Below are 27,625 nucleotides of genomic sequence, written 5' to 3'. Positions count from 1 at the left end.
TTCATAAAGATATTTTTTGGTGACTTTATTGTTATGAAAAGGTCTTCATTCTTGTTATTTCTTTTCTAGTAGAGTTCTCTTTTGTTTGATGTTAGCAGTATCAAATTTTTGCTACATCTCTTTGTTTCAACCTTTGTTATTTTATGTGGATCTTTTAAAAATAGTTGGAAAACATTTAGTCTGAGAGTCTATGTCTTGCAATAGGTTTATCTCATTTATTATGATTACTGATAGGCTTGACTTATTTTTCCCATTTTTTAAAAAGATTTTATTTATTTATTCATGAGAGACACACAGAAAGAGGCAGAGACACAGGCAGAGGGAGAAGCAGGCTCCATGCAGGGAGCCTGATGTGGGACTCGATCCTGGGCCTCCAGGATCAGGCCCTTGGCCTCCAGGATCAGGCCTTTGGTTGGAGGTGGCGCTAAACTGCTGAGCTACCCGGGCTGCCCTATTTTTCCCCATCTTATTTTGGTGTTTTCTACCTTCTATGGTTTCTGGTTAATTCTTCCTTATGTTTCTTGTCGTTTGTTGGATTGCTTATGTTTTTGTTGTCATCTAATTGTTTCAATGTTAGACATTTCATTTCTCTCATGGTCACCCAGGAACCCCTCAATGCCTATTGATTCTCCTTAGTTTTAGAATCTTGACTTTGTTTCTTTTTGTAGACTGGTAGCTGGAGGAAGCCATGTAACTCAGTTCTGGGCAATGAAACATAAGTGAAAGTCACCGTGAAAACTTTTCAAAAGAGGCAGATATCTAATTGGAATGTCTTTTTGGGCATTTACTTTTGTCTTATTGCCTGACCCTTGGATGAAATTTCTGGTGTTAGAGCAGCTATAAAACTATCACACCACAAAAGGACAAAAGTCATATTTAAAAAGATGGAGGAGCAGGACCATAAAAAGAGCTTTGTTCTGATTGATACTGTTGGGCCAATATGTCATCCACGGATTTCTTATTGCATTAAATAAATCAATAAATCTTTTACTTGCTTAAACTATACTGCATATGTAAGATATTTAAACTAATGCATATGTACGATGTTTATACACCTGCCCAACAGGTGTAGCTGTTCTACTTACATTTTTTTAAAGATCTTATTTATTTACTCATGAGACAGGCACAGAGAGAGGCAGAAACATAGGCAGAGAAGCAGGCTCCCTGTGGGGATCCTGATGTGGGACTGGATCCCAGAACCCGGGGATCATGACCTGAGCCAAAGGCAGACGCTCAACCCCTGAGTAACCCAGGTGCCCTTGCTCCACTTACATTTTTATAACAATGTTTTTTTCATCTCTTTTTCTAAAAACTCTTAATTGTAAACCCCCACTATGACCAACATACCTGGTCTCTTTTTCCCTACTCTGTGTTTTTTTTCCCTATAGCCCTTATCATCTTTTTACATACAATATACATTACTTATTTATTAAGTTTATTGTATTTCTCCCACCCCACTCCCGCCTCCAAAAGTATAGGGATATTTATTTGTTTCATTCACTGCTCTACCTCTAGTGCTCATTACAAGTTATGCCATATAGTAGGAGCTCAGTGAGTGTTTTGAGTGAATGAATGTCAAGTGTAGATTTGCGTCCATGTCTTTCTCCCAAGCAAAATAAGAACCTTACCACTCTTCTGGCTTCCTTTCTCACCTCTCTTCCTTTCCTCAGCCTCCACCTCTCCTAGTATGCTTATGTTAAGATTTCCTAGAATTTAATTCTGAATTGTTGTGAACATTCTTGTTTCCCAGCCTACTCATTTAGACTTGACAATATGTTTTACAAATGTCTTTGCTCATCAAAGCTTCTTGTACTTCTGGTATTCATTTTCCTTTCTCAGAGATATACTCTTGATGGGTTTTTTTTGTTTTGTTTTGTTTTGTTTTGTTTTTTTACAGAGAGAATCTGTGTAGGCTAAATTTTTGGAGTCTTTGTATATCTTAAAATGTCTTTATTCATCTCCAAAACTTCTATAATATACTGTGGCTAGATACAGAATTCCAGGTTTAAAAAATTTCCTCAGAACTTTGAAGATATTGCCCCTTCGTGGTGAGGTTTTAAAAATGTATACTGATTATATCCTGGTGTAGTAATTATTGTTGTTTGTATGATTTTATTCTAACTGGCACTCATAAGCCCTTTCAGTGTGAGTGATACATTCTTTTTATAAACAGTTGCTGTGGAACTACCTGTACCAGACACGGTGTTAAGCAAAGAGAAATGAAATAACATGTGCCAGAGGCCTCTTCCTCAAAGAATTTACAGTGTAGTGGAAGAGTCACATGAGTAAGCAGATAGTGGTGATGCACTGGACTAAGGGCTATGAAGTGGGAAGCACTGAGTATGGAGGGTATTTCTAGAGCATGGAAGCAAGTCAGAGGGCAAGTTTGTGCATGATGTATAGTGTAGTCCTCAAGTGCCTTATGTCTGGATTTCAGAAGACTGGGATTTGAACTCAGAGTGAGTAGAATATAATCCACGTGCCCCAGTTCTAATCACAGGCTCTACCAAACATCAGAAAGGATAGGAGAGCATCAGGGACAGTAGGTCCATCTGGCAAACCATATCTTCCTGGTGTCTCCCCTCTGTTGTTGTTGTTCTTCTTCTTCTTTTTAAGATTTTATTTATTTTTTTCATGAGAGACACAGAGAGAGAGGCAGAGACACAGGCAAAGGGAGATGCAGGCTCCTTGTGGGGAGCTCAGTATGGGACTCGATCTCAGGACCCTGGGTTCACGACCTGAGCCAAAGGCAGACGCTCAACCCCTGAGCCGCCCAGGTACCCTCCTCTCTGTTCTTCAACAGGACAAGTCCAGAGAGGTGGCAACTCTCAGCACCCCATGTAGGCTCAGAAGCCTCCCAGATGTGAGAAGGACCCACAAAGAGGCTCTTAGACTTTTATCCCACATTCCCCACCCCTGATAGAAAGTGTCAGTACCGAGACAGCTTCCACTGTCACATAAGGAGTATTATGCTAGTCAGCAGGCCATGCCTCCCAGGCCTAGTGATTGGAATCCATGTCCTGGAATTATTGCTGGGCCTTACTTAGCCAATCCTTCTCTTTCTCTGTGTGATTTCTGCATTGTGAACCTCTCCATTGACACATGCATAAATTTTCTATTTGAGTTCTACCCTGGGGGCTTTTGGTACACAGGCCTGGCTTATCAAATTAGCAGTGTAGCCTCTCAATGTGTGTTCTCCATTTTACAACTTCTCTGGGCACTAAAAGATTTCAGAGGCTAATCTAAAAAGCATCCCTCCATGTGTATATCTAGGTACTAGTTTTCATGCTCTGAGACCTGAAAGTTTTACACAGGCCAGTAGGTGGCCAGTTTGTTCTCCATCCCCCTTCAGTTAGTTGTCCATTCTCTGTTCCGACAGGTTCACGAGGATATGTATCACATGCAACAGGGCCTACAGGAGCGAGTGAAAAACTGCAAGAGGATAAGGACAGACCAGCGCTCCATATACCTTCAGAGGGTACAGTGCCAGCAGCTGGAGCAGAAGCTGAAGCAGGCAGAGTCCTGGTTGCTGCGGCTGGGACATTTGGCCCGCCTAGTAGACTACATGATTTGCCAGAGCCTTGTGTCTATCATAGAGGAGGAGATAACCTCCTTTGTGGCCAACATCCTACAAGTGAGGTGGTGGGTGGCATGTGTGGAGGTGGGCAGGCAGTCAAGGCCAGGTGGCTGGCAGCAGATACTGACATGTAGCCCCACAACCTCTCCTGACCCTTCTTTACAGGCCCCAAGGCAGAAACCCTTTCTCTCAGCCCGGCTGGTCTTTGACAATTGTGGCCAGCTGTCCCATGAGCCATGTATTGAAAATATGATTCAGATTCTAACTGGGGGCCTGCAATCTGTCAAGGCCTCTGTCCTGAAGGTATTCTGGATTGGGCAGGGGGCTGGATGTAGGAATTCCCAGTTCCTATCTGTGTAATTAGACATTCTCAATCTGGTCTGAACCCTCACTGGTTTCCATTTCTGCCTCCTCTACATACCTTGGCATGAAGGTAATGCAGTCTACAGACCTGAAGACCCCCTGGGACTCCTTGTATTCTGAAGGTATTTAAGTAAAGAGACTTAGGCAGGGGGGTAGGAAGAGTGGAAGGAGGGGGAAGGGCATGTGCAGAGTGCCAATGGCATGGGCCATCAAGTCAAGCCTTGGGTGTAGATGGAACAGCTGTAACCTGGGTAGTACACACAGGTATTGGGGGCGGGGGTTAGAGGTGCGGGTATGTGTCTTTGCTCACTCATGCATGTGCCTGTGTGTATGTGTATGCATGCAACTGAGTGGAATGAGAGGTGTATGAAAGAATGTGAGTGAGTGCATTGTCCTTCTTCTGGTTCATCCAGACTCTGTGAGGCTTTTCTCTAATGTAATGGCATTTTGTTTCCTGTTAAATTTGATTTCTAAGTTAATTTTGTACTTGGTTGAAGAACTCTGCTCATTTGATATTTGCTTTATTTCATACAACTCTTTTTCATTTCGTATAGGATAATCCATTAATATTATTGAGCCATTACGGTTACCAGTTATTACTGGTTATCAGTCCTCAAACTTGTTAACCATCAGGAAGGAAATACATCTTCACATTTCCTTTATTTGGAATACTAACCCAGTTATAAACAAAATCATTATATGCATTCAGTCACATCTGACATGTAGGTGGTCCCCCGGCCCCTTGATTCAACTAGCGTTTTCATTAAGATGATTAAAAGACATGAAGTCAATTTTAGGAAGTAGATGACAAGGGCAAAAAAGGTTCATTGAAAGGAGCCCATGTCTTTTACAGAATACACCAGTTGGGGCACATTATTTTCTCATATGAATCTATGTAAATTAATGCAGACTACTGATATTTGTTTTTCATGGTACAATGGAAAGAGAAAGGGCTCTGGAACCAAACACATTAGTTTGCTAACCTGTAAAATGGGAATAACAAAGTCACTTAACTTGCAGGATTAAAAGAGGTAAATTGTCTAGTATAGTGCTCAACACATAATGATACATGCAATAGATAGTAACTTCTTATTGTTACTAGTATTAAAGACTGAGACGAATGAGATATTTCACATTATTCTCTCATTTTATACTAATTTATATCTTGGTATGCTGTAGTATTTTCTTTTGATCGGCAAAATAAACAAAAACCTTAAAACTTTTATTCTAAATTCTAATGAAAGTAAAAAATGTTTACCTGCAGTGTCTTGGGTTGTCCCTTCTACTTTTAAAAGAGCACCATGACTAATGTATTTGAGGTAAAATGTCCTGATGCTTGTAATCTTATTTTCAAATGTTTTAGGGGATAGAGAGAAGGAAAAACAAAGTAATGTGGCAAAATGCCAATAATTATTGAATCAAAGTGGATGGATAAAGGGGTTTGTAATTCTTTTAAACTTTTCTACATATTTGAATTTTTTCAATATCAAAATTTGAAGGGAAAAAAAAGATTAGCACAGAAAATCAGAGTAATGGTTCATGGAAGAACCAGAACCAAAGTTCTGATTTAATGTTTTTCATAAGTTTTTTTTAATGAAAACGGTGTACTATTTAATAAAAGCAAATATCTAGCAGTTAAAACACAACAAATAGTTTTTACGAAATGTGCATCTATCTGAGAAATCCTATATGAGGCAAAATTTGTATGGCATTTTAACCAAATTACAAAACAATTTCAGTGCCTTTATATATACACCAAAATATGAGAAATCAGCCCCTTACAGTAGAAACTTACACACTGACTAGATTTTGGTCCCTAGAAGAAGACCCAATCTATTACTAACAAAACAGTTGCAGCATATTCTGCAGTCTTAGGCTGCATTCTCCAACATTTTCCAGAGAATGGTCTTAGTACTAGAACATTTTGTACCCAAAAAGAGATGATCAGTATTGTTACCTGATGGCCTTACAATCTTATCAGGAATTTTCTGCAGTTTAAAACTGGGAAATCACAATCAGATAATGATTTTTCTCATCTGGCAGGCGTCAAGTTCAGGAATTTAAAGGTCTTACATTAACTTTACCAAGATCAGTGTATCTTTTTGATATTTGTGTTACATTGAGAAGGAACAAAGGATTGCCCCATAAACTCTTTTGTGTATATTTTGGTTGAGATGGTGTTGAAGTTAGCTGAGAGATATAATGCAGAGAAGGAAACTGTCATTACTTTTTTTTTTGCCAGGGGGCTGCATGTGGCAGGGAGGGTGTATTGGCAGTGTGAGGTATGAACAGTATGACCAACAAGAGGAAGAATAGAGGTAAGCAGTATAACAGTGAGTGGATTCATAGATGAAGGAGAAGAAAGACTTTTTCTTGCCGCCCTGTGAATAAGAAATTCTCAAGAGATGAAAAGTTGTATAAATATGTCTGACAAGAAACTTTGCTACTCTAGGTAAAATGTCTGAGCAACCCATTCAAGGAAACCTACAGTAAAGGTCTATATTATTTGGTTTTTCACAGTTAGGTCAGTACTTAAATATGCAGCTCCAGGGATGCCTGGGTGGCTCAGTGGTTTAGCGCCTGCCTTCAGCCCAGGACGTTATCCTGGAGACCCGGGATTGAGTCCTGCATTGGGCTCCCTGCATGGAGCCTGCTTCTCCCTCTGCCTGTGTCTCTGCCTCTCTCTCTCTCTCTCTGTTTCTCATGAATAAATAGATAAATAAATCTTTTAAAAAATGCAGCTCCAGTTGACTTTTATGTTTCTTTGATTTAGTTGATACCAAACTTCTTATCATAAACAAGGTTTATTTTACTCTTACGTTGGCTATGAAGTTAATTAGCGATTTCTGTTTTGCTTTGTTGGGATATTACAGTCACCAAGTTGCATTAAAAATATGCCAGGTTAAAAAATACATATACCAGGTTTTCTTTCCATTGCTCAGAATCACACATGAATCGACTGTACTGCATCATATTGCTTGAGTGTTCCTGTAGGTCTTGGCGCCTTGAATCACAGTTCTTCAACCTCATCTTGTGTTTAGGAGCTCACAAACCAGAAAGTTACCAAATTCAAAGGCAGCAAAGATGTAGCAGCACCACGCTTCACTGAAATGGAAACTAGAAAGTCAGGGGCCTTGCCTCTCAAATTGCTGCCTATCCTTTTATCTCTACTTCTCTCTCTGTTGCTTCCCAGTTTCCCTAATTCACTCCTAAAACTAGCTGTCTCTGTTTCCTTTGATCTTTCTGCTCCCTTATAGCTTGCTTCCAAATGACTTTCTATATGGTACTAACTCCATCCTTGACTCTATGTGATCTTTTAGTTAAGTTTTCCTATATATGTGACTGACTTATTTCAAATTTTCGAGATGAGGAATATGATTGATTCAGCCTGTCCTCTGGAGAGAACCACATATCCATAAGCTCTGGCAAGGGGAATGGGTGATGGTACAGATTACTTGGTTTTAGCCATAGGTAAAAGCAGATCCTCTTAGAAGGTCATGTGTGGTGGAGGAGGCTCCAATCTTCAGTTATGCTTGTATTGGCTATAAACATTATGTAAGCCTAAGTGTGCAAGTTGGCTTTGGATAACATTTCTAACTCAGAACTAGCAAGCAAAAGTGAGAACTGACTGACTCTCATAACTAAGAAATACATGGATGCAGATGGATTTAGGGTTAGCTGATTTAAGGCTCAGGAGATGTCTGTCATCAAGGCCTTATTACTCTTTTGTAGTCTTTTGACCTTGCTTGTGTATTTGAATTCTGAGTCACTGAGAATGCTTTCAGCTGGAAGTAAGAAGACCTAAAAGTAGCCTAACAACAACAACAACAACAATAAAACAATTATCTCCCATAACAAGAAGTTTCCAGATAGACGCTCCCAGGGTTCATTCAGTGGCTCAAAAATGTCTTCAAGAACCAGGCTCCTTACATACTTCCCCAAATCCTTTCTGGGTTTAGCTGTAGGTAAAGGCAGATTCTCTTAGAGGTATGTGTATGGTAGGGGAGGCTGAATAGAAAGGTTTTTTTCATCCCAAGGCTTATTGCCTCATACTTGTAAGACAGGCTCTGGCTCCAAGCATCCAATTCTTAAGGAAGATCAAGGAAAAGGGGAGGAACATTGGAGGGAGCGCTCTCCTTGCCTGACTCTTACATTTTATCAGGAAAGGAAATCTTCCAGAAACTCTCCCAGCAGACTCACTTTTACATCTCACTGTAAACATCTAGGTCATGTGGCTACCTCCAGAAGCAAGAAGGGCTTAGAAATCAAATGGCAAACATTTCTAGTTTCTCACAGAAGATGGGCTCTACCACTGAGAAGAAGGGAGAAGGGAATAGCTATTGAGTAGTCAGCAATACGCCTTCCCTGGTGCCTTCTTCCATTCTCAAAACCTGGCAAGCAAGAGAATTACCAGCATTCTTTACAGCATCATTTCACACTATATTCTTTCCCTTCTAAAAATTTATATTTAAAAAAACCTTATTTAATTATAGTTCTACAAATGACAATATATTTAAGCTAACCAGCAGTCTTTATGTTGATCAGTCTCTCAGCAATTTTGTCTGAAGCTCATTCTCTATTTAGATTCTTTAGGAAGGGCTTGTGGGAGCAAAATTTTATTTCCCTTTTTTCCTGGATGACTGAAACATTTTTTTCTTTTTTTCCTAAATTCAGTAATTTCAGTAGACTATGTCTTGTTATTGAACACTGTTAGCAGTATTCTCAAGTATGCTGTCTCAAAATGTAGTTTTTGTTTTTGTCTTTTAAAGATTGTTTGAGAGAGAGAGAGAGCTTGCACATGAGTAGGGGGAGGGACAGGGGGAGAGAATCTCAAGCCGGCTCCCTGCTGAGCTCAGAGCTCAGATGAGCAGGGCTCCATCCCAGGACTCCGAGATCATGACCTGAGCTGAAATCAAGAGTCAGCTGCTTAACCGACTGTGCTACCCAGGCACTCCTCAAAATGTAGTTTTATGTCTTTTATTGCAGGAAAGTTTTCTTTAATTGAAGTTTTTTAGTATTGATCTCTTCCCTTGTCTTGGATTTTTCTTCAGGGATTCCTGTTATATGTATACATCCTTACCATCTATACCAAATATTCATCCCTTTATCTTGAAAGTTTTAAAAAAATGCCTTTTTCCTTTTTATTTTATAGTTTTACTTTTTTTTGCCTTTTATTTCTATTAAGGCATTAACTGTTAAATTTATTTGCTCTTAAATTCCTTTTTAGTTACGTTTCATTCTGAAATGATTTTTTTCTTTTATTTCTAATTCCTTCCTGAATTCTATCAAAAGATTTCTGAATTTTTTAATTTTTCTAATGTGTTCTACTTTCATGACTTCCATAATTTTTCTAGTGTCTTTTACCTTGTTTTGCAGTGGGCTTGTTTTGATCTTGTTTCTTGACATGATCTCATTGTCCCTAACGGTGTTATTCTGTCCTTATTCTTTTTCCTTATAAAGATTTCCTATGGGTTTGATGTTGGTACTTTTCTGTTTCTCACCTTTGGAAAACACATGAGCTTTTCAAAACTTTTCTAAAATAAAAAATTTGAACTTTTTAAAACTTTTCTACACTTTTAGGAGGAGGTGAGGTTCAAAATGACTTTCTAACCTCTCAGTTTCCTTTTCAATTGTTTTTTTTTTTAAGATTTATTTGTTTATTCATGAGAGAGAGAGAGAGAGAGAGAGAGAGAGAGAGAGCAGAGACACAGACACAGGCAGAGGGAGAAGCAGGCTCCATGCAGGGAGCCTGACGTGGGACTCGATCCCAGGAGTCCAGGATCACGCCCTGGGCTGAAGGCGGTGCTAAACCACTGAACCACCTGGGCTGCCCCTCCTTTTTAATTGTTTTTCGGTAGTGTTCAAAAACTAGTGGCCAGCTTTCTTTCTTTTTAAAGATTTTCTTTCTTTCTTTCTTTCTTTCTTTCTTTCTTTCTTTCTTTCTTTCTTTCTTTCCTTATTTGAGGGAGAAAGAGAGAGAGTGAGCAGCAGAGGGAGAGGGAGATGCAGACTCCCCTCTAAGCAGGAAGCCTGATGCAGGGACTTGATCCCAGGACCCTGAGATCATGACCCAAGCCAAAGGCAGACACTTTACCGACTGAGCCACCCAGGCACCCAGTGGCCAGCTTTCAGATTTCCTGGTTCCTGTTTTGCTCTCCCACTTTTGTCTGGACTCTTCTTTTTCTCTCTTGCTTCCATTCTGCTCAGTTGTAATTTCACCCCCAGCAGTTTTTTCTTAGTGTCAAGCTCTGTCCCAGAAGGGAGCCCTGGCCAGTTGGTTTCAGGAGTTTCGGGCATAGACTGCTTCAGCTCCTATAGACTTTACATCACCAGCTTTTGAAGTGGACACATTCCCTCCACTCTTACCTTCTGTTCTCAGACTGGCCTTCTGCCTTCCAGGAAATGCGCATGGAGTATTCCAATACAAACTGTTTTCCTAGTCTTAGTTCTGTCAGTTGTCTCATTGCTCCCCTCTGCTTCCTTCCCTACAAACAGCGATGCCATGTAAGTCTTGAGTGTGTAGGTGCTTTGTCCCCATTTACTTGTGTTTTGGGATTTGTAAAGACCTCCTGCTTCCATTTTCACTAAAATGTTGTTGGGTCTGGGATTTTATTGTCTAATTGTCACTTTTATGTCGTTTTACATAGGAACTTGGGAAAGATTTCAAAACAACACTGTCACTTCCACCATTTCTCCAGAATCTCTCTTTTTTTTAAAAATTTCTTTTATTAGAGTTCAATTTGCTAACATATAGCATAACACCCAGTGCTCATCCCATCAAGTGCCCCCCTCAGTGCCTGTCACCCAGTCACCCCAACCACCCCACACCTACCTTTCCACCACCCCTTGTTTGTTTCCCAGTGTTAGGAGTCTCTCGTGTTTCCAGAATCTCTTCTGGCATTATTTTTTAAATTTTATTTATTTTATTTTTTATCTTTTTTAAAAGATTTTATTTATTTATTCATGAGATCTCTGTCAAACGAAGAGAGAGAGAGAGAGAGGCAGAGACATAGGCAGAGGGAGAAGCAGGCTCCATGCAGGGAGCCCGACGTGGGACTCGATCCAGGGTCTCCAGGATCAGGACCTGGGCTGAAGGCAGACGCTCAACCGCTGCGCCACCCGGGTGCCCCTCTGGCATTATTTTTAAAGGATCATTCTTGATGTTATGGAGGGCAGAGACTATAAAGCTTTGGAGGCAAGAGCCCAAAGCAGGGAGACAAGTCAGAAGCATATTGCAGCAATGCAGCGAGATCTGCTGATAGCTTGGAGTAGAGCAAGGGGGTAGGTGATGGTGGAGGTGATGAGAGTTGGTTGGATTCTGGATATGTTTTGAATATAGACTCAATGGATTTTGTGTTGTGTGTGTGGGGGGGTAAGAGTCAAAGATAACTCAAGTTTTTGACTGGAACAACTGGAAAGATTCAGTTTGCATTTGCTGAAGTTGGAAGACTGTAGGAGGAGCAATTTGGGGTAAGGGAGAAATCAGAGCTCTTTTTGAGGTGCATGTTAGACATCCAAGTAGAGATATGGAATAGGCAGTTGTTTAAATGAGATTGGAATTCAGGGAGAGATGCGAACCAAATATAAATTTGAGAGCAAATAGATGGTATTTAAAAACATGAAACTGGATGAGTTCTACTAGAAAGTAAATACAGATGGAGAAGAGATGAGATCTGAGGACTGAGCCTTGGTGGGGGAGCACTTTATTTTTAGGTGTTGGTACTGTGCATCTAATTTCTGAACATTTCGATGCTTTTCCCCCATTTTGCACAAAGTTTTAACACAAATAGTGAAATTGGCAATTAACCAGTTTCTAAGAAGTTAAAGGGGAAGCCAGCCTCAAAGATATTCCTTGAGGCAGGTACTGAGGACTGCCATGCGCACCATCTTTGTTATCTCCTCTGTTCTGCAGAGGCTAGAGTTCTATGAACTACATTTCCCAGACCTCCTTGCAGCTAAGTGTTGTTTGTGATTTAGATCTGAATGAGACTTCAATTCAGAACTAAGGTAAGAATGGGAAAGAGACAGCATATATGCCAACCATTCTGCTGGAGGAGGTCATAACAGAGGTAGTATGCTTTTGTAGCTGGTAGTGTGGCAGTGACATCCCAATTGCCAGGCAGCACAGAGCCATAGATGCTCAGCCTAGAGTATTTTTGTTTTTCAGTTCTTCCAACTATTTGCAAACCATTTAATATTCTATAATAATTCCCTTACTACTTATACTAACTAAAGTAAATTCTGTTTTCTGAACTTGAACCCTAAATAATAAATTCCCTCAGTGGGTCTGTGTTTGTGGAAGTATGTGTGTGTGTAATGTGGAAGATGTATGTGTAAACTCAGGAGCAAGGAGTGTGTGTGCATATGTGTGTGTGTGTTTATATGTGTGTGTGTAATGTATACACTCACATAGAGAGAGAGGTTGTGTGGAGGCCCTGCAGGGTACTCATGGACGATTATGGCATGTGCCCCACTAGAAAAAGAAGAGGAAGAGGAAGAGGGAGAGGAAGAGGAAGAGGAAGAAGAAGAAGAAGGAGATTCGAACACAGAATTCGTGATGCCCAAACTTCAGGGCCAGCCCAGTGAGGCTGTGCACATCTTCTGTGGCCCAAATATAGGATTGGTGTGGCCCTGGAAGTCTCACACAGTTACTCAAGCCTTGGAAGTCCGTGGGTACCAGCTGGGGGGCCAGTTCTTCCCCTTCAACTTTAAGCAGCTGCAAGAGGACCTGGACAACAGTCCCCGAATCCAGCAGGCACTGACTATGCAACAGACCTTGCTGGAGGTGAGAACAGAGGTTTAAGGAGGGCAGTGATAGGCACCCACCTCTGCCCTAAGCACCTTGTCTGTGCCTAGGGCATGCTGCGGGAGGTGAAGGAATTCTGCAGGGAACATCACTGGATGACAGGCATTCATGAGTTCCTGGAAGCCTGGGGGCCTCAGAAGCTGGAGTCCATGAGAGGTTGTCCTATCAAGAACTACGTAATGCTGGTGAGCTGCCTGAACGTTTGGCAGACCCGTGTCTCCAATATACCTAACAAGTTAGTCACAAAAGGCAGATTGATGCTGCTGAGCTGCCATCATGTACAGTTAGAGATGGGTGAGTGCTTTTTATCTTCTCTCCTTCCACCTTCCTTATCTTATCCACGTGGCCCTCCTTGGGCTTGGAATGTCCTCCAGGGACTTTTGGTGAAGGCCCCTCATTGGACCTATAGAACCTCCAAAAAGCCAGGTCTCAGGCCCTTCCCTTTGCAATTAAAGGTATGATTATTACAGAAGATAGGCTCTGCTCATTTCCCATACTTTTTAGGAGTTACATTTCTGTCACCTGACACCTTCTATTTTTTCTTGGCATGAAAGTAGTTCCAACCAAATATGACTAAGAAAAATCTTAACCTAATCCTTAGGCTAGTGTGCTCAGTTTCTTTGCAGATATTCTTGGGAATCAAGAGTGCCCCTCTCCACATGGAGCAGTCAGAATTGACACTATAATCTGCATGTATAAAAAGTTATTCTCTTTCATTGTTATTGTACTACTCTGTAGTCCCAACTTCTGCAGATGACGGAAGAATGTATTCCAATTGAAAGTGAATTCAGGCTATTTTGGGTATTTGGTCAATTCAAAATTCATTCTACAGATCTAGGTTGTTTTTATTCTCAAGTGCGCTCTGCTCCTCTTCCCCTGCAAGGTGGCATCTGGCATTGGAGAGAGCTGCTGGACTGTAGGCTCTTCTTTGCTGGCTTCTGTCAACCGTCGCTGAGATGTAGTACATCCTGCCTGGTCTCTGGCCTCCTTTTAACATTGCTGCTTCTGGTGCGGCTGTGGCCTAAGCTGGTGTAACTATGTGTGTTCTCTTGGCTAGTAGCAGCCCAGAGTGTCTGCTTTGGTGACTTTGCCCTGCATTGGCTCCTGATGGCTTTGCAGATCCTTGTGATTTTAGTGAACCCTTCACCTAGTCTTCATCTTAGGCTGGCCGGCCCCATAGCTTCTGCTTCAGGAACCTACATAGGAACCCATCACTCCTCTACATAGGAATTCATCAGGCCCACTGGTTATTAACTCTCCTTGTCTTCTGTATCCCCTCCCATTTGGGAATTGTGGAGGACTTGGGAGCAGCATTGTATTTGGTCCTCTTTTTGCCACAATGCATTAACACACAGACACTCTGAAAAGTGGTATCTTCCCAAACTTCCACATGGAAAGTGGAGCTCAAGCCCACTGTGCCATCTGTTTCCTCTTCAACCTATCTCAGTTTCCCTCTTGTCTCTATGTACCCATGCTAGGCTAGGGCCCAGTTGTTGGTCTCCCTGGGTTTCTGAGAAATCTGGTTTAAGACCTAGTTTCATTCCTTTGTTTTTTTCCTTTCTTCCCAAAGGAAGGCTGTCTCGGGCTACTAGTAAAGTGTCTCATTGCTTACTAGTAAAGCGTCTCTGCCTAGAAGCTGGCCTTAGAAAGTCTCACAGTAGGGTAGAGGCCATTGATTTGTTCTTCTAGAAAACATTGATTTGTTTTCTCACCTAGCTCGCAATGACCAATAGTGTTGGCTTCCTGCAAAGAGTAGATGCTATCAAACCCATGGCCCATGCTTACTTTCCTTATGAAGGTGGGTGGCCTTGGGTGGCCCGAAAGAGCTTGCTTGAAAATGCTTGCCTGCCTTGCCCTCCTTGTCTTTGCTCTTCAGCAGATGAAAGCACATGCCTAATTATACATCGTTTGGGCCGAAGAAATTCCCCATACTTCCCTCAACCCCACCTAAATGTACAGGGGGTTTGGGCTGGCATGGCAGGAATAGAGAGGGCCTATGACTGGCCTACTTGGCTTCTGACCTGTTTTGGGCAGGCTTTGCTCCAGTGTTATTTAGGAAGTCTCTGTTCTTTCTAGTTTGTTAGATTCTTGGCCCTTAAGTCCAAGATCAACTGGCCTCTTCAAGAAGAACAGATGGAGAGAGAGCAACATGGGGTTCAGAATCCTGGGTCTGCTTTTCACTGGTTTATGTGACCTCAGATCACTGAGCTTCCGTTCATTTGTTTGTAACATGGACATAATAATGTCGTCACTCACAAGATTATGACAAGGAAGAGTAAATGAGGTGTTATTTGCAATGTTTCTAGCATTGAAACAGGCATGCAGTAGATGCTTAATTTTTTCACTTAACCTTATTCCCCTCTGCCAACCTCATCCTTCTTGTGATCTAATCTTGTCTGCTTATCCTCCACGCTGTTCCTCTTCTGCCTGGACTTCCTTAACTGTGAATGACATAATTACTCACTTTTGTGAGTTAGTGTTCATCCTTTAGTCTTCCCTCTTCCGTACTCCACCACATCCCACCTGTCACCAAATTCCTTCCTTCCTTCTGCTTCCTAAATACCACTCAAATCTGCTTTTCCATCCATCTCCAATTTCTGCCCCCCAGCAGCCCTGGTATTTTCGATCTATTGCTGACTTACACCATACGATGTCGCTGTTGAGCTCCTCTCTGCCGTCACCTGCCCTGACACTGCTGGTGATAGCAATAGCCTAGCTACCGTGATAGGTCACAGGGCTAGTTTGGAAAGGGATAAGTTCTCTTCCTTGTGTTCTACTCAACCTCAGGTGCCCCTCTAGGGGCTCCCTCTCTCTCGGTTTTCTCAGTCTCAGCTCTTGGTATTGAGTCCCATTGGTTATTTCCTTCAAGGCTCCAGAAGGGTCATGCCCAGTGTATTTCCATGATCCGTGGAACCAGGCTGTCTGAGTTTGAATCTTTGCTCTGCCACTGTGTGATTTTTTTTAAAGATTTTATTTATTTATTTGAGAGAGACAGAGACAGAGCATGAGCAGAGGAGAGGAGACAGAGGGAGAAGGAGAAGCAGACACTCCAGCAATTGGGGAGCCCAGTGTGGGGCTCAATCCCAGGACTTTGAGATCATGACCTGAGCCAAAGGTAGATGCTTAACCTACTGAGCCACCCAGGAGCCCCACTTTTTTAAGCTATTATTTAAATCCCAGTTAGTTAACATACAGTGTACTATTAGTTTCAGGTATACAATATAGTGATTCATCACTTACGTACATCACCCAGTGTTCATCACTACAACTGTGCTCTTTCATCCCCATCACCTGTTTCACTCATCCCCCCACCCCCCACCCACCTCCCTCTGGTAACCATCAGTTTGCTCTCTATAGTTAAGAGCCTGTTTCTTGGTTTGCCTCTCTCTGTCTTTTTTCCCCTTTGCTCAGTTGTTTTGTTTCTTAAATTCTACATATGAGTGAAAGCATATAGTATTTGTCTGTCTCTGTCTGACTTATTTTGCTTAGCATAATACTCTCTAGCTCCATCAGTTTTGCAAATGACAGGATTTCGTTCTTTTTATGGCTGAATAATATTCCATTGTGTATATATACCACAGCTTCTTTGTCCATTCATCAGTCAGGTACTTGGGTTGCTTCCATAATTTGGCTATTGTAGATAATTCTGCTATAAACATTTGGGTGCATGTATCCCTTTGAATTAGTATTTTTTGTATTCTTTGGGTAAATACCTAGTAGTGCAATTGCTGGATCATAGGGTAGTTCTATTTTTAACTTTTTGAGAAACTCCATATTGTTTTCCAGAGGCTGTACAGTCTGTATTCCCACCAACGATGCAAGAGGTTCCTCTTTTTCCACATCCTTGCCAAGACTTGTTTCTTTTTTTTTAAGATTTTATTTATTTATTCATGAGAAACACAGAGAGAGAGAGTCAGAGACATAGGCAGAGGGAGAAGCAGGCTCCCCTCAGAGAGCCCGATGTGGGACTCAATCTCAGGACCCCAGGATCACAATCTAAGCTAAAGGCAGATGCTCAACCACTTGAGCCATCCAGGTGTCCCAAGATTTGTTGTTTTTAATGTTATTAATTTTAACCATTCTGACATGTGTGAGGTGATATGTTATTATAGTTTCGCTGATGATGAGTGATATTGAGCATCTTTTCATGTGCCTGTTGGCTATCTATATGTCTGATTTGGAAAAGTATTCCTGTCATCTGCCCATTTCCTTTTTTTTTTTAAGATTTTATTTATTTATTCATGAGAGACAGAGAGAGAAAGAGGCAGAGACACCGGCAGAGGGAGAAGCAGGCTCCATGCAGGGAGCCCGATGCGGGACTCGATCCCGGGACCCCGGGGTCATGCCCTGGGCCAAAGGCAGGTGCCAAACTGCTGAGCCACCCAGGGATCCCCATCTGAACTTTTTTTTTTAAGAGTTTTATTTATTTATTCATGAGAGACACACACACACACAGAGAAAGAGAGAGAGAGAGAGGCAGAGACACAGGCCCCATCTGCCCATTTCTTAATTGGATTATTCATTTTTGGAGCGTTGAGTTTTATAAGCTCTTTATATATTTCCGATACTAATCCTTTATCAGATATATCACATGCAGATATCTTCTCCCATTCTGTAGGTTGCCTTTTAGTTTTGCTTATTGTATCCTTTACTGTGCAGAAGCTTTTTATTTTGGTGAAGTCCCAATAGTTCATTTTTGCTTTTGTTTCTCTTGCCTCAGGAGACATTTTTAGAAAGAAATTGCTATGGCCAATGTCAAAGAGGTTACTGCCTGAGTTCTCTTCTAGGATTTTTATGGTTTCAGTTCTCACATTTAGGTCTTTAATCCATTTTGAATCTATTTGTGGGTGTGGTATAAAAAAGTAGCCCAGTTTCATTCTTTTGCATGTGGCTGTCTAGTTTTCCCAATACTATTTGTTGAAGAAACATGTAGAATGAATTTAAAAGTTTTCCTTCCTTTTCTATTTCTTGGAATAGTTTGAGAAGAATAGGTATTTTTTTTTAAAAGATTTTATTTATTTATTCATGAGAGGCACAGAGAGAGAGAGAGAGGCAGAGACATAGGCAAAGAGAGAAGCAGGGAACCTGATGTGGGACTCGATCCTGGGCCTCCAGGTTCACACCCCAGGCTGAAGGCAGGCACTAAACCACTGAGCCATCCAGGGATTCCCAAGAAGAATAGGTATTGACTCTTCTTTAAATGCTTGGTAGAATTTGCCTGTGAAGCCAACCAGTCCTGGACTTTTGTTGCCACTATTTGATATTGATAATATTGTTGAACCTCTATGAGGATCAGTTTGCTTATCTATAAAAAACATGGACAAAAATATTATCTACCTCAAAGGGTTTTTGTGAGAAGAGTTCTGGAACTCTGTATTAAAAGGGTTAATACAGGCAAAGTAGTTGACATTCTTTTTTTTTTTTTTAGTAGTTGACATTCTATATGGAATGCAGTAAGCAAACATACTATACTGTATTTCATGCTATACTCCATATCATACTACTTTTTTTTTTGTAAGTAAGCTCTATGCTGGACGCAGGGCTTGAACTCATGATCCTGAGATCAAGACCTGAGACCTGAGCTGAGATCAAGAATTGGACACTTAACTGATTGGGTCAAGCAGGCATCCCTGCATATCATATTTCTATATTGTATTTTGCTGTTCTTTGCATATTTTAACATCTCTGAACTTAAAAGGTGTGTTATAATTGATGGCATGCTAGAGTTTAGATGGCATCGCTTTTTTCTTTTGGTGTGGTGCTTCTTTTTTTTTAATCTTTTTTTAAAGATTTTATTTTTATTTTATTTACTCATGAGAGATACAGAGTGAGAGAGAGAGAAGCAGAGACACAGGCAGAGGGAGAAGCAGGCTCCATGCAGAGAGCCTGACGTGGGACTCTATCCAAGGTCTCCAGGATCATGCCCTGGGCTGTAGGCAGCGCTAAACCGCTGCGCCACTGGGGCTGCCCAGGTGTGGTGCTTCTTATAATCAATAATATCTTAGTGGTGTCAGTGATTTGGTGTTATTCCTGCCCTTAGAAACAGTGGAGATGTTCATATCACCAAAGGCAGCCTCCAAGATAACCTTCTAGCCCCATATGCACCTGACAGCTTCTTTCTGTTAACCCTTAAAAACAAAAAAGGCAGATTACACATTGTCCTTGGTACCTCTTCTCCCAGAGTAGAGTCACTAAGACTCCCCAAACAGAAAACTTTGATCCCAATAGGGCATTCTGCCATTCATGAACTTGTCATTCCCATGCCTTTGCAAGGTGTGCTATTTCATCTGCTTGATGTGCCTTTGCTCTTTGGAGCATTACCTACTTGACACACTCAACTCCATTGTTTCCTCCCAGAGGAGGCCTTTCCCAGACTCCTCAGGCCTCCTCTCCTTTCACTATGTCAGGCTGAGGGCTCTTGAGCCCTCACAGAGCCTTTATCACACTGGTTTGTGATTGTTCATTTGTCTGTCTCTGCCACCATACTGTCAACTCCTTTTTTTTTTAATTTTTATTTACTTATGATAGTCACACACAGAGAGAGAGAGAGAGAGAGAGAGAGAGAGAGAGCAGAGGCAGAGACACAGGCATAGGGAGAAGCAGGCTCCATGCACCGGGAGCCTGACATGGGATTCGATCCCGGGACTCCAGGATCGTGCCCTGGGCCAAAGGCAGGTGCTAAACCGCTGCGCCACCCAAGGATCCCCATACTGTCAACTTCTGAGGGTGGGAACACTTCCTGTCTCACCCACTCACCCTGATCTCCTGGTGCCCAGCACAGCCTTTAGTAGGTGTGGAGAGCTATGGACACACCAGTGAATAGCAGCCCTGACCGGACACTAGGCAGGGGTCCAGTAAGTGCTCACTGAATGAGGGAATGATTTCATGGTCTGACTTCCCTTTCCCCCTTCCCCACTCTGGACCCACAGCACTTCCCCAGCACCCCTTCCCTTTCAATAAACCCCAAAGACCTAACTCTCTCTTTTCTTCAGAATCCAAGCTGGATAGCATCAGGAAGGACATTCTTACACATGTGCAGAATGAGTGCTGGACCCGCAGTCAGCAACTAATAACAGAGCTCAGGGATTTCACGGAGGTCTTCCAGGGCATCAATTCAGACATTCATGCCATTGCACGGTGCTCCCAAAAGGTAGGCTCCTCGCATCTTTCTTTTCCATCTTGCTCACCTGCTCAGCACACATTCTTCAGGTCTCTGGTGAGCTCCCAGTGGGCCCCGATGCTCATGTATGTGATCTGCCCTTACTAACCCTCACCCTGTTCTCATGGCCGTCAGTTTCCTCAAGTCAGGCAGAGGCCCTGGCATAAAGAGAGACGTGATTCTGCTCTCTGTGATGGTCAGCAAGGGATCTATTGCCCTGTCAACAGAGTAATGATTTGGTTGGGAAGAGCTGTGCTGTCTTCACAGAGACCTGGGTCAGATGGGATCTGATCCCATTATGCCCCTGATCCCAGTTGGGTAAAAGGAGGCTGCTAGGGTCTGGAGCCTCTAGAAGGTAGGAGTGCCCTCAGGGATAAGCCCAAACTGGTGCGCAGGGTTGTGGGGGTCCTGGTCTCATGCTGTAGCCCCTGCAGTTAAACGAAGCCAACGAGCAGTACAACATGCTGGAGGAGCGAATGGAATACATACGGTCACTCCACGAAGTCATCCGCAACCACTTTAGCCTCTTTAGTGATGAGAATGAGGCCCTGGACATCTCGGTGAGAAGGCAATTCCTGAAGTCACCCATACCTCCCACCCTCCGCCCCGATGCCCGCTTCTTGACTGCACTCTGCTTGCCCCACAGCTCCTGGATGTGTGGGAGGCATTTCAATTCGAGAAAAGCCAGGCCTCAGAGTTCCTGCTCAGCAAGCGATATGCTATTGTGCCCAAGCTGCAGCAGCTGATAGCAGCAGCATTGGTGGAGCTGGAAGGCCTGATTGACAAGGCCCTATCTGGCCCCTTCATGGACCCAACACAAGAGCAGAGGAGCACTGAGCGCCAGCTCATCTCCCTGGAGCGTCAGTTCCAGAACACAGCCAGCCACCTCAGTGAGCTGCACCATGCCTATGCCACCTTCACTGGTACTGAGGATCCCTGCCCTGCCCCCACCACTCTGTGATAGACCCTCCAATTGAGATAAGGGTCCTGTGTCCTGAGAGTCCCTAGGAAAGTCTTGGGAATCACATAGCTTCATTTTATTTAGTCTCACTTATAAATGAAAGTTGCAGGACAAAATCTTCATACATTGGCTTTGTCGAGGGTTGTACTTAGGGCAGGGGATCAGGGGGCTTACAGTCTGGTAGGGGAGGCAAATAAGTGAACATTCCATTAGAATGTGATGGGGTTAGAGGGCTAGAAGCCTGTGCAAGAGAAATGTAAAGGTGCCCTCATTGTAGTTCTTAGCCTATTCAGCCCAGTTCTGTACTAGCTGACAGGGCCTAGAAAAAAGGGTCTTAATAAGCCCTTAATAAGCCATAGCCACTTTTTCCAGCCAATGTGGTGTAGAGGGGCAGCTGCTGAGATTCTCGCCCATAGGAAGAGACCAGGACAGAACTATTGGTCTTAGCCCTCTCCTAGATTAGTTCCCTTCTGCACACAAAGAACTTCGTGGGCTTGAGTTTCTTTTCTTAGGTGCAGTCACTTTGATCAGTTACTTTTATCCCCTGGAAGGTCACATTGCTTCTGAGTTGCCTCTTGGCCAACTACCAACTATTATCAACTCTGCCTGTGGGCATCCCCAGCCCCAGGGCCATTAGGCCAAATGTAAAGTAGAGGACACCCTGAACCATCCTCAAGCAAAGGGCATTTTCTTTGGCCAAGTATGGAGAGTATCCCCTGGTCCCATACTCTAATTGACATAGACCCCAGACCTTGAACTTTCCTCTAGGGACTGGGGATGTTGGTGAAAAAGCAGAGTGGGGGCTCAGGCCTTGTGATGCCAGGCCCAGGAAACCCCATAGGACTGCTGTTAGTTCTTTCTTCCATCCCTGGCTCTTCACCAAACTCTCAGTTTTTGTTAAAAGAATCCAGGATCTTAGAGCTAGGTTATTAATACTACTCATTATTTTCCATTATGTATGTTTTATTTTACTCAAACTTTTGACCTTTGCTTAGTTTGATAACAAAGCTAACAACTATTTTGACCTCTAAGGTTTACTGGTTTTGTTTACCCACTACCATTTTTGTTTTAATTGAAGTAGAGTTGACAACCAATGTTACAGTAGTTTCAGGGGTACAATATAATGATTTGAGAAGTGATTCTGTACATTATGCTGTGATGACCACAAGTGTAGCTACCATCTGTCACCATACAATTCTATTACAGTACCATTGTTTATACCCCTATGCTGTCCCTTTCATCCCTGTGACTTCTTCATTCCATAACTAGAGCTGAATCTTCCACTCTCCGTCACCCATTTTGCCCAGCCCCTTACCCCCTCCCTTCTGGCAACTCTCAGTTTGTTCTCTATATTTATGGGTCTATTTCTGCTTTTTGTTTGATTATTCATTGGTTTTGGTTTTTTAGATTCCATATATAAGTGAAATATGGTATTTGTCTTTATCTGACTTATTTCACTTAGCATAAAACCCTCTAAGTCCATCCATGTTGTCACATTACTATTTTTAGAAATATTGCATCTTTTCATTATTTTCATTCTTAAGTGGCTGTAATATTTCTTTTGAGTATTTTTTCTAAGAAGGAAGTTTGAGGTGTTAAAAATTTTAAGCTCTTTATGCCTAGAATGACTTTATAAGGTCCTTATATCACAGCTTGGCTAAATATTGCATTCTGTAGTCACAAAATTTTTTCTCCAAACTGCATCATTGCCTTCTGATAGTTGGCACTATGGGCAAATATGATACCAATCTAATTTTTTTCCTGGCTAGGTAATCTGTTTATCAGTTATTTGATAATGGTTCTTATTATCTTTTCTCTGGTTTCCTTCCAGAATTCATACTAATATGTTGGATTTTCTGGATCTCTTCTCCATTTCTTTAATCTTCATCATTATTCATTCCTTTATTCTGAATTCTGGAGAAAAATTATGAGCTGGTCTTATAAACTTCTACTCTTTGTAATTTCCATTGCATTTAAAAATGTGCACATGTATGTATTTAAGATTTTATTTATTTATTCATGAAAGACACAGAGACAGAGGCAGAGACAGAGGCAGGGAGAGAAGCAGGCTTCCTATGGGAGCCTGATGTGGGACTCAATCCCAGGACTCCAGGATCATGTCCTGCCGGAAGGCAGACACTAAACCACTGAGCCACCTAGGCGTCCCATGCACACATATTGTTTGTGTATGCATGCTTATATGCATGTGTATATGTACATGAATGTGTGTATATGTGTATATAAACCTGAGTAGAAAAAAAAATAAACCTGAGTAGATCTTAGTTGCTAAGATCATTGCTTACTAGGGCTCCTCAGAGAGTGGATGATTCCAGGGCTACCACAGGATAGATATAAGATAAGCCTAGGATATTTTTTTAATCCAGAAAGTAAGAGAGTAATAAATTCCTTTAATAAGTGATGGGAGCATGTCACAAGGACACAGAAGGGATGTCAACTGGCCAAATCTGGGACAGTTTGAGCACCAAAGTACAAAGTAAACTATTGGGAAAATAGGAATATATGAGTTTATTATCCATGCTAATAATAAATAAATACATAAATCAATGAGGGAGAAATGAGGACTTGCACTTAGAGTAGAATGGCAGGAGTCAGCTGGTAAATGGGAAGGAGAAAATCTGGAGGGAAAAATCATCATTTTGCAAACATTCTGGTAAATATTGAATCAGGTAAGGATCATCAGTGGATGTCAAATCTGAGGGCAGATTTGATGAGGAGTAGAACATTTGCACATTCTTAGAGATTTCCTACAGAGAGTACTTATTAGTTGGAAGGGAGGAGAAAAAAAACTAGCAATTATTTAGTGGAGAAATTGGGCAACATTTTGACCAGGTGATCAAAGGTTAACATCACCAATGAGGGAGAGATGGAAATCATGTTCCTCCAAGACATGGTACCCAGAAGACACAATACCTATTCAATAGTCCAGCTGAGAATGTATAACTTCAGTTGTGAAGAAAATCAGGAAAGCACAACATTATGAACTTTCTGCTAACAAAAAAAGGAGAAGGGGGTCTATATACTTAAAAATATCTATTAGAAAATATAAAGGATGTGAAGATTGTTCTAGATGAAAGACGTTAAAGAGACATGACAAGTGAATGTGGTACTTGATCTTGGACAGATACTATACTTGAGGGGAAAAAATGCTATATAGGACATTATTAGGTGAACTGATAACATTGGAAAGGACTGTATTAAAGTATATCAATGTAATACATATCCCTGTTCTTAGTAAATACACATCTGGGTGTTTGGGGATAAACAGGGCCATGAAATATGTAATTTACCTTTAAATAGTTCCGAAAAGAATTATGTGTTTGTGTATACATATGCCCATACACACACAGAGCATGTAAACACAAATGATAAAGAGAACGGGCAAAATGTTAGCAAAAGGTGAATCTGAAGAAATGGTATGTAGATATTCTTTTTACTGCTTTTGCTTGCAACTTAAAAAAATTTGAAATCACGTAGTGTCTGGGTGGCTCAGTCAATTAAGTGTTGGACTCTTGATTTTGGCTCGAATCATGATCTCAGGGTTGTGAGACTGAGCTCTTTGTCAGGTTCTGCATTCAGTGTGGAATTTGCTTAAGATTCTCTCCCTCTGCCACTCCCCTCGTCCCCTCCACTCCCATGGTCTCTTTCTCAAAAAAAAAAAAAAATTGGAATCACTTCCAAATAAAAAGTTTTAAAATGCAGTGGAATTTACTGTGTAGATACCACAGCAAATGTCTGTCAGAGGATATTTGCTATTAATCCTCAAGATTGTCTTTCTCATGTGTCTGGAGATATAGTGCCTGTTCTTTCTTACAAAGGAAGTTCTTCACTTGTCCAGTATTTGATGTTGAGACAACTGCTATCAAAGATTTTTTTTAAATAAATTTTTATTTATTTATGATAGTCACACACACACACACACACACAGAGAGAGAGAGAGAGAGAGAGAGGCAGAGACACAGGCAGAGGGAGAAGCAGGCTCCATGCACCGGGAGCCCGACGTGGGATTTGATCCAGGGTCTCCAGGATCACGCCCTGGGCCAAAGGCAGGCGTCAAACTGCTGCACCACCCAGGGATCCCGCTATCAAAGATTATATGAGTCTGTAGTCAGATCTTTTGAGTTTAGACAAAGGAAGATTGGAAGAGTTTAAAATTACTATTTTTTTTTTTTTTGGTCAGATGAGAGCTCTGATAGCCTGATAGTGATTCTAAGCCTCTCAGTATTCTGATCTCCACAATGGATGATGCTTACACATGTAAGATGCATAATTCCCAGCATTTGGGTGTTATCATTTTTTCTCTCAAGAAAGTATATTAGAATTCAAATGAATGAGAATGACAATTTTACTGCAATATCCTTGAATCTTGTCTGATGTCTCTTAAGTAAGTTACAAACCTCAGTACTATCATAATTATGATTATTTTAAAAGATTTATTTGAGAGGGAGAGCATATACCTGTGTGGGGGTGGGGTGGGAGCAGAGGGAGAGATTCCCCAAGCAGACTCCCCACTGAGTGCGGAGCTGACACAGAGCTCCATCTCACTACTGATGAAATCATGACCTGAGCCGAAACCAAGAGTTGGACACCCAACCAACTGAGCCACCTAGGTGCCTTCTCAGTACTAGAATTATTAACTGCAAATTACATTTGACACCTGTCTCACAACTGAATATAAATTATTGGTCAAGAATTAATGCAGCAGCTTATGAGATGAAGGGAGGGAATAATGACAAGAAATACACAAAATAGGAAAGTGTCACCATTTATCCTTTATGGTCCTCTATGGGACAAATCATTTTCATATGCCTCTCACTGGACTTACTCATCTGTCTAACATATTTGTTGTGCCTATACTGTGCACTGGGTTTGCAGTATATCAATGGGCAGATAACAAATCACCTGCCCTCACAGGCCCAACATTGTAGCTGGAAGAGAAAGACAACAAATAGTAAACGTAAAATACAACCAAATTATGGAGTATTTTAGAAAGTGACAGGTGGCATAGAAAAAAGAATAGAGCAGGGGAGAGGTGTTGAGAATGCCAGAGAGGGTAGATAGTTTGTAAAGGCTTGGGCTACACAGGCCTCAAGCAGAAGGACTTGAATTTGGTGAGGGAATGAAGTATATGATTCTCTGAGGAAGAGTGTTCCAGAAATAATGAACTGCAAGTCAGAGGCCCTCAGCAGGAGGGAGCATGCCTGGTGCACCCGAGAAACTGGAGAGAGCCTGGTGTTGCTGGAGCGGAGTCAGTGAGATGGAGGCTAACAGAAGAAGAACCCTTCTCTTTTGCTGCCATCACATTTTCCCAGATAGTCTTTCCTTGGAAAAACTGTATTTGGATGGTCCCCACCTACATTGGATTGAACAATTTTGGCTACCCCACCCCTGGCACTTTCAAGACCTTCATTTTGGCCATTAGGAGCTCTTGACTGACCACTCCCCATCATGCCCCTTCTCCACACACAGCTCAGGCCTCAACCAACCCTATCCCACAGGGGACGAGAGTCCTGTGCCCTTGCCAGTCTGTGGGACCCGTCCGATTGTGCAGCAGCAGCGCATCTGGCACCTGTACCGAGTCATCTCTGAAAACATCAGCGAATGGAAGTGCATGGCTTTTGCCAAGGTGCTGACGCCCTTCCTTGGAGTTCCTGCCTGAGGGTGGAGTCTGTGGGGACAGATGGGGAAGGGTCTCCAGCTGACAGTGAGCCTTTCTCCCTACAGTTCAGCATGACTATGGCCCAGGAGAAGACTGATGGCTGGCTGACAGAGGCAGCCCGGATGAGTACAACCCTGGGGCTGCACAGCCCAGTTCTGCTGCACTGCATGCGCATGCTGGAGGAGTTTTGCAGCTACCTGCCATTACTGACCAAGCTCGGCAGCCTCCAACTCCAGAACTTTCAAGCCCTTCTTCAAGGTGTGTTTTGGGTAGAGCCAGGGAGGGGAAGGGAAGGACTTGGGGATTAGAACAGTGTAGCACCTGGATTCCCTGCTGCTGCTGGAGGCAACACCTGTCCTCCCTGGATTCCTCCTTGTCTTACCCCCACAGGGACTAACATTTCTAGTCTCCTGCACCATCATGTGGGTCCTCTCTGCTGACTTGGACTAGACTAAGGCTAGAGTCTTTGCTCTGGGCTCTGTGTTGTGCTCTGGACCCTCCGTTCTGGATTCTTAGCTCTATGTTGTACTTTCAGATCTGCTGTCTAGGAGCTGGGCTGGGCTGGGCTGGGCTCAGGGTTGCAGATCTGGGACTCTGGGATATAGACTGGACTCTGCCATACACTGGGTGTTGCTCTGACTTCTCCCCTTTACCTCCAGCCCTAGGGCTAGGCAGTCTCCACAACATGGAACTCCTAACACTGGGCCAGCTGCTCAGTTGCCCGCTGCTGGAATTTGCAGATCGAATCAATCAGGTGGGGCCCTAAGGAATTGGTCAAAGCCCAGGACCTATTTGCTAAGCTCTAATAGATCCAGTTAAGTCCCAGCAGCCCCTTGTGACAGGGGACCGAGGATACTGGCTTATGGGTGGGAACGTGGGAGGTTGAGTTTGCTGTCCTGTTTGGAGGGTGTGGGCAATCTGATGGGTGGTTTCAGATGCTGAGTGTGTGCCCCACCCCCAGAAAGAACTGAGTGGCAGCCCCAAAGTTGTGGGCACACAGGATAGCAGATGTTCCCTGAACACCTGCCCTGTTCCAACTTGAATTGGTTAAGGTAGTGTCTCCTTAGCTGAAACCTTGCAAA

General features: G+C 42.4%; 1 protein-coding gene across 1 annotated transcript in view; it reads left to right on the top strand.

The window, feature by feature from the left end:
- DNHD1 (dynein heavy chain domain 1) overlaps nucleotides 1–27,625 on the top strand; it is an 82,396-nt gene that overhangs the window by 19,556 nt on the left and 35,215 nt on the right. Inside the window, 11 exon segments of the mRNA XM_055317712.1 lie at nucleotides 3,380–3,634; nucleotides 3,743–3,880; nucleotides 4,011–4,062; nucleotides 12,457–12,725; nucleotides 12,797–13,040; nucleotides 19,739–19,896; nucleotides 20,340–20,499; nucleotides 20,502–20,828; nucleotides 26,383–26,510; nucleotides 26,609–26,801; nucleotides 27,203–27,297. Coding sequence (XP_055173687.1) covers nucleotides 3,380–3,634; nucleotides 3,743–3,880; nucleotides 4,011–4,062; nucleotides 12,457–12,725; nucleotides 12,797–13,040; nucleotides 19,739–19,896; nucleotides 20,340–20,499; nucleotides 20,502–20,828; nucleotides 26,383–26,510; nucleotides 26,609–26,801; nucleotides 27,203–27,297 — 2,019 coding nt within the window.

Source organism: Nyctereutes procyonoides, unplaced genomic scaffold, assembly GCF_905146905.1.
Source record: "Nyctereutes procyonoides isolate TBG_1078 unplaced genomic scaffold, NYPRO_anot_genome, whole genome shotgun sequence".
NCBI lineage: Eukaryota > Metazoa > Chordata > Mammalia > Carnivora > Canidae > Nyctereutes > Nyctereutes procyonoides.
Note: the sequence above shows the minus strand (reverse complement) of the source record. Positions and strands in the feature narration are given on the sequence as shown.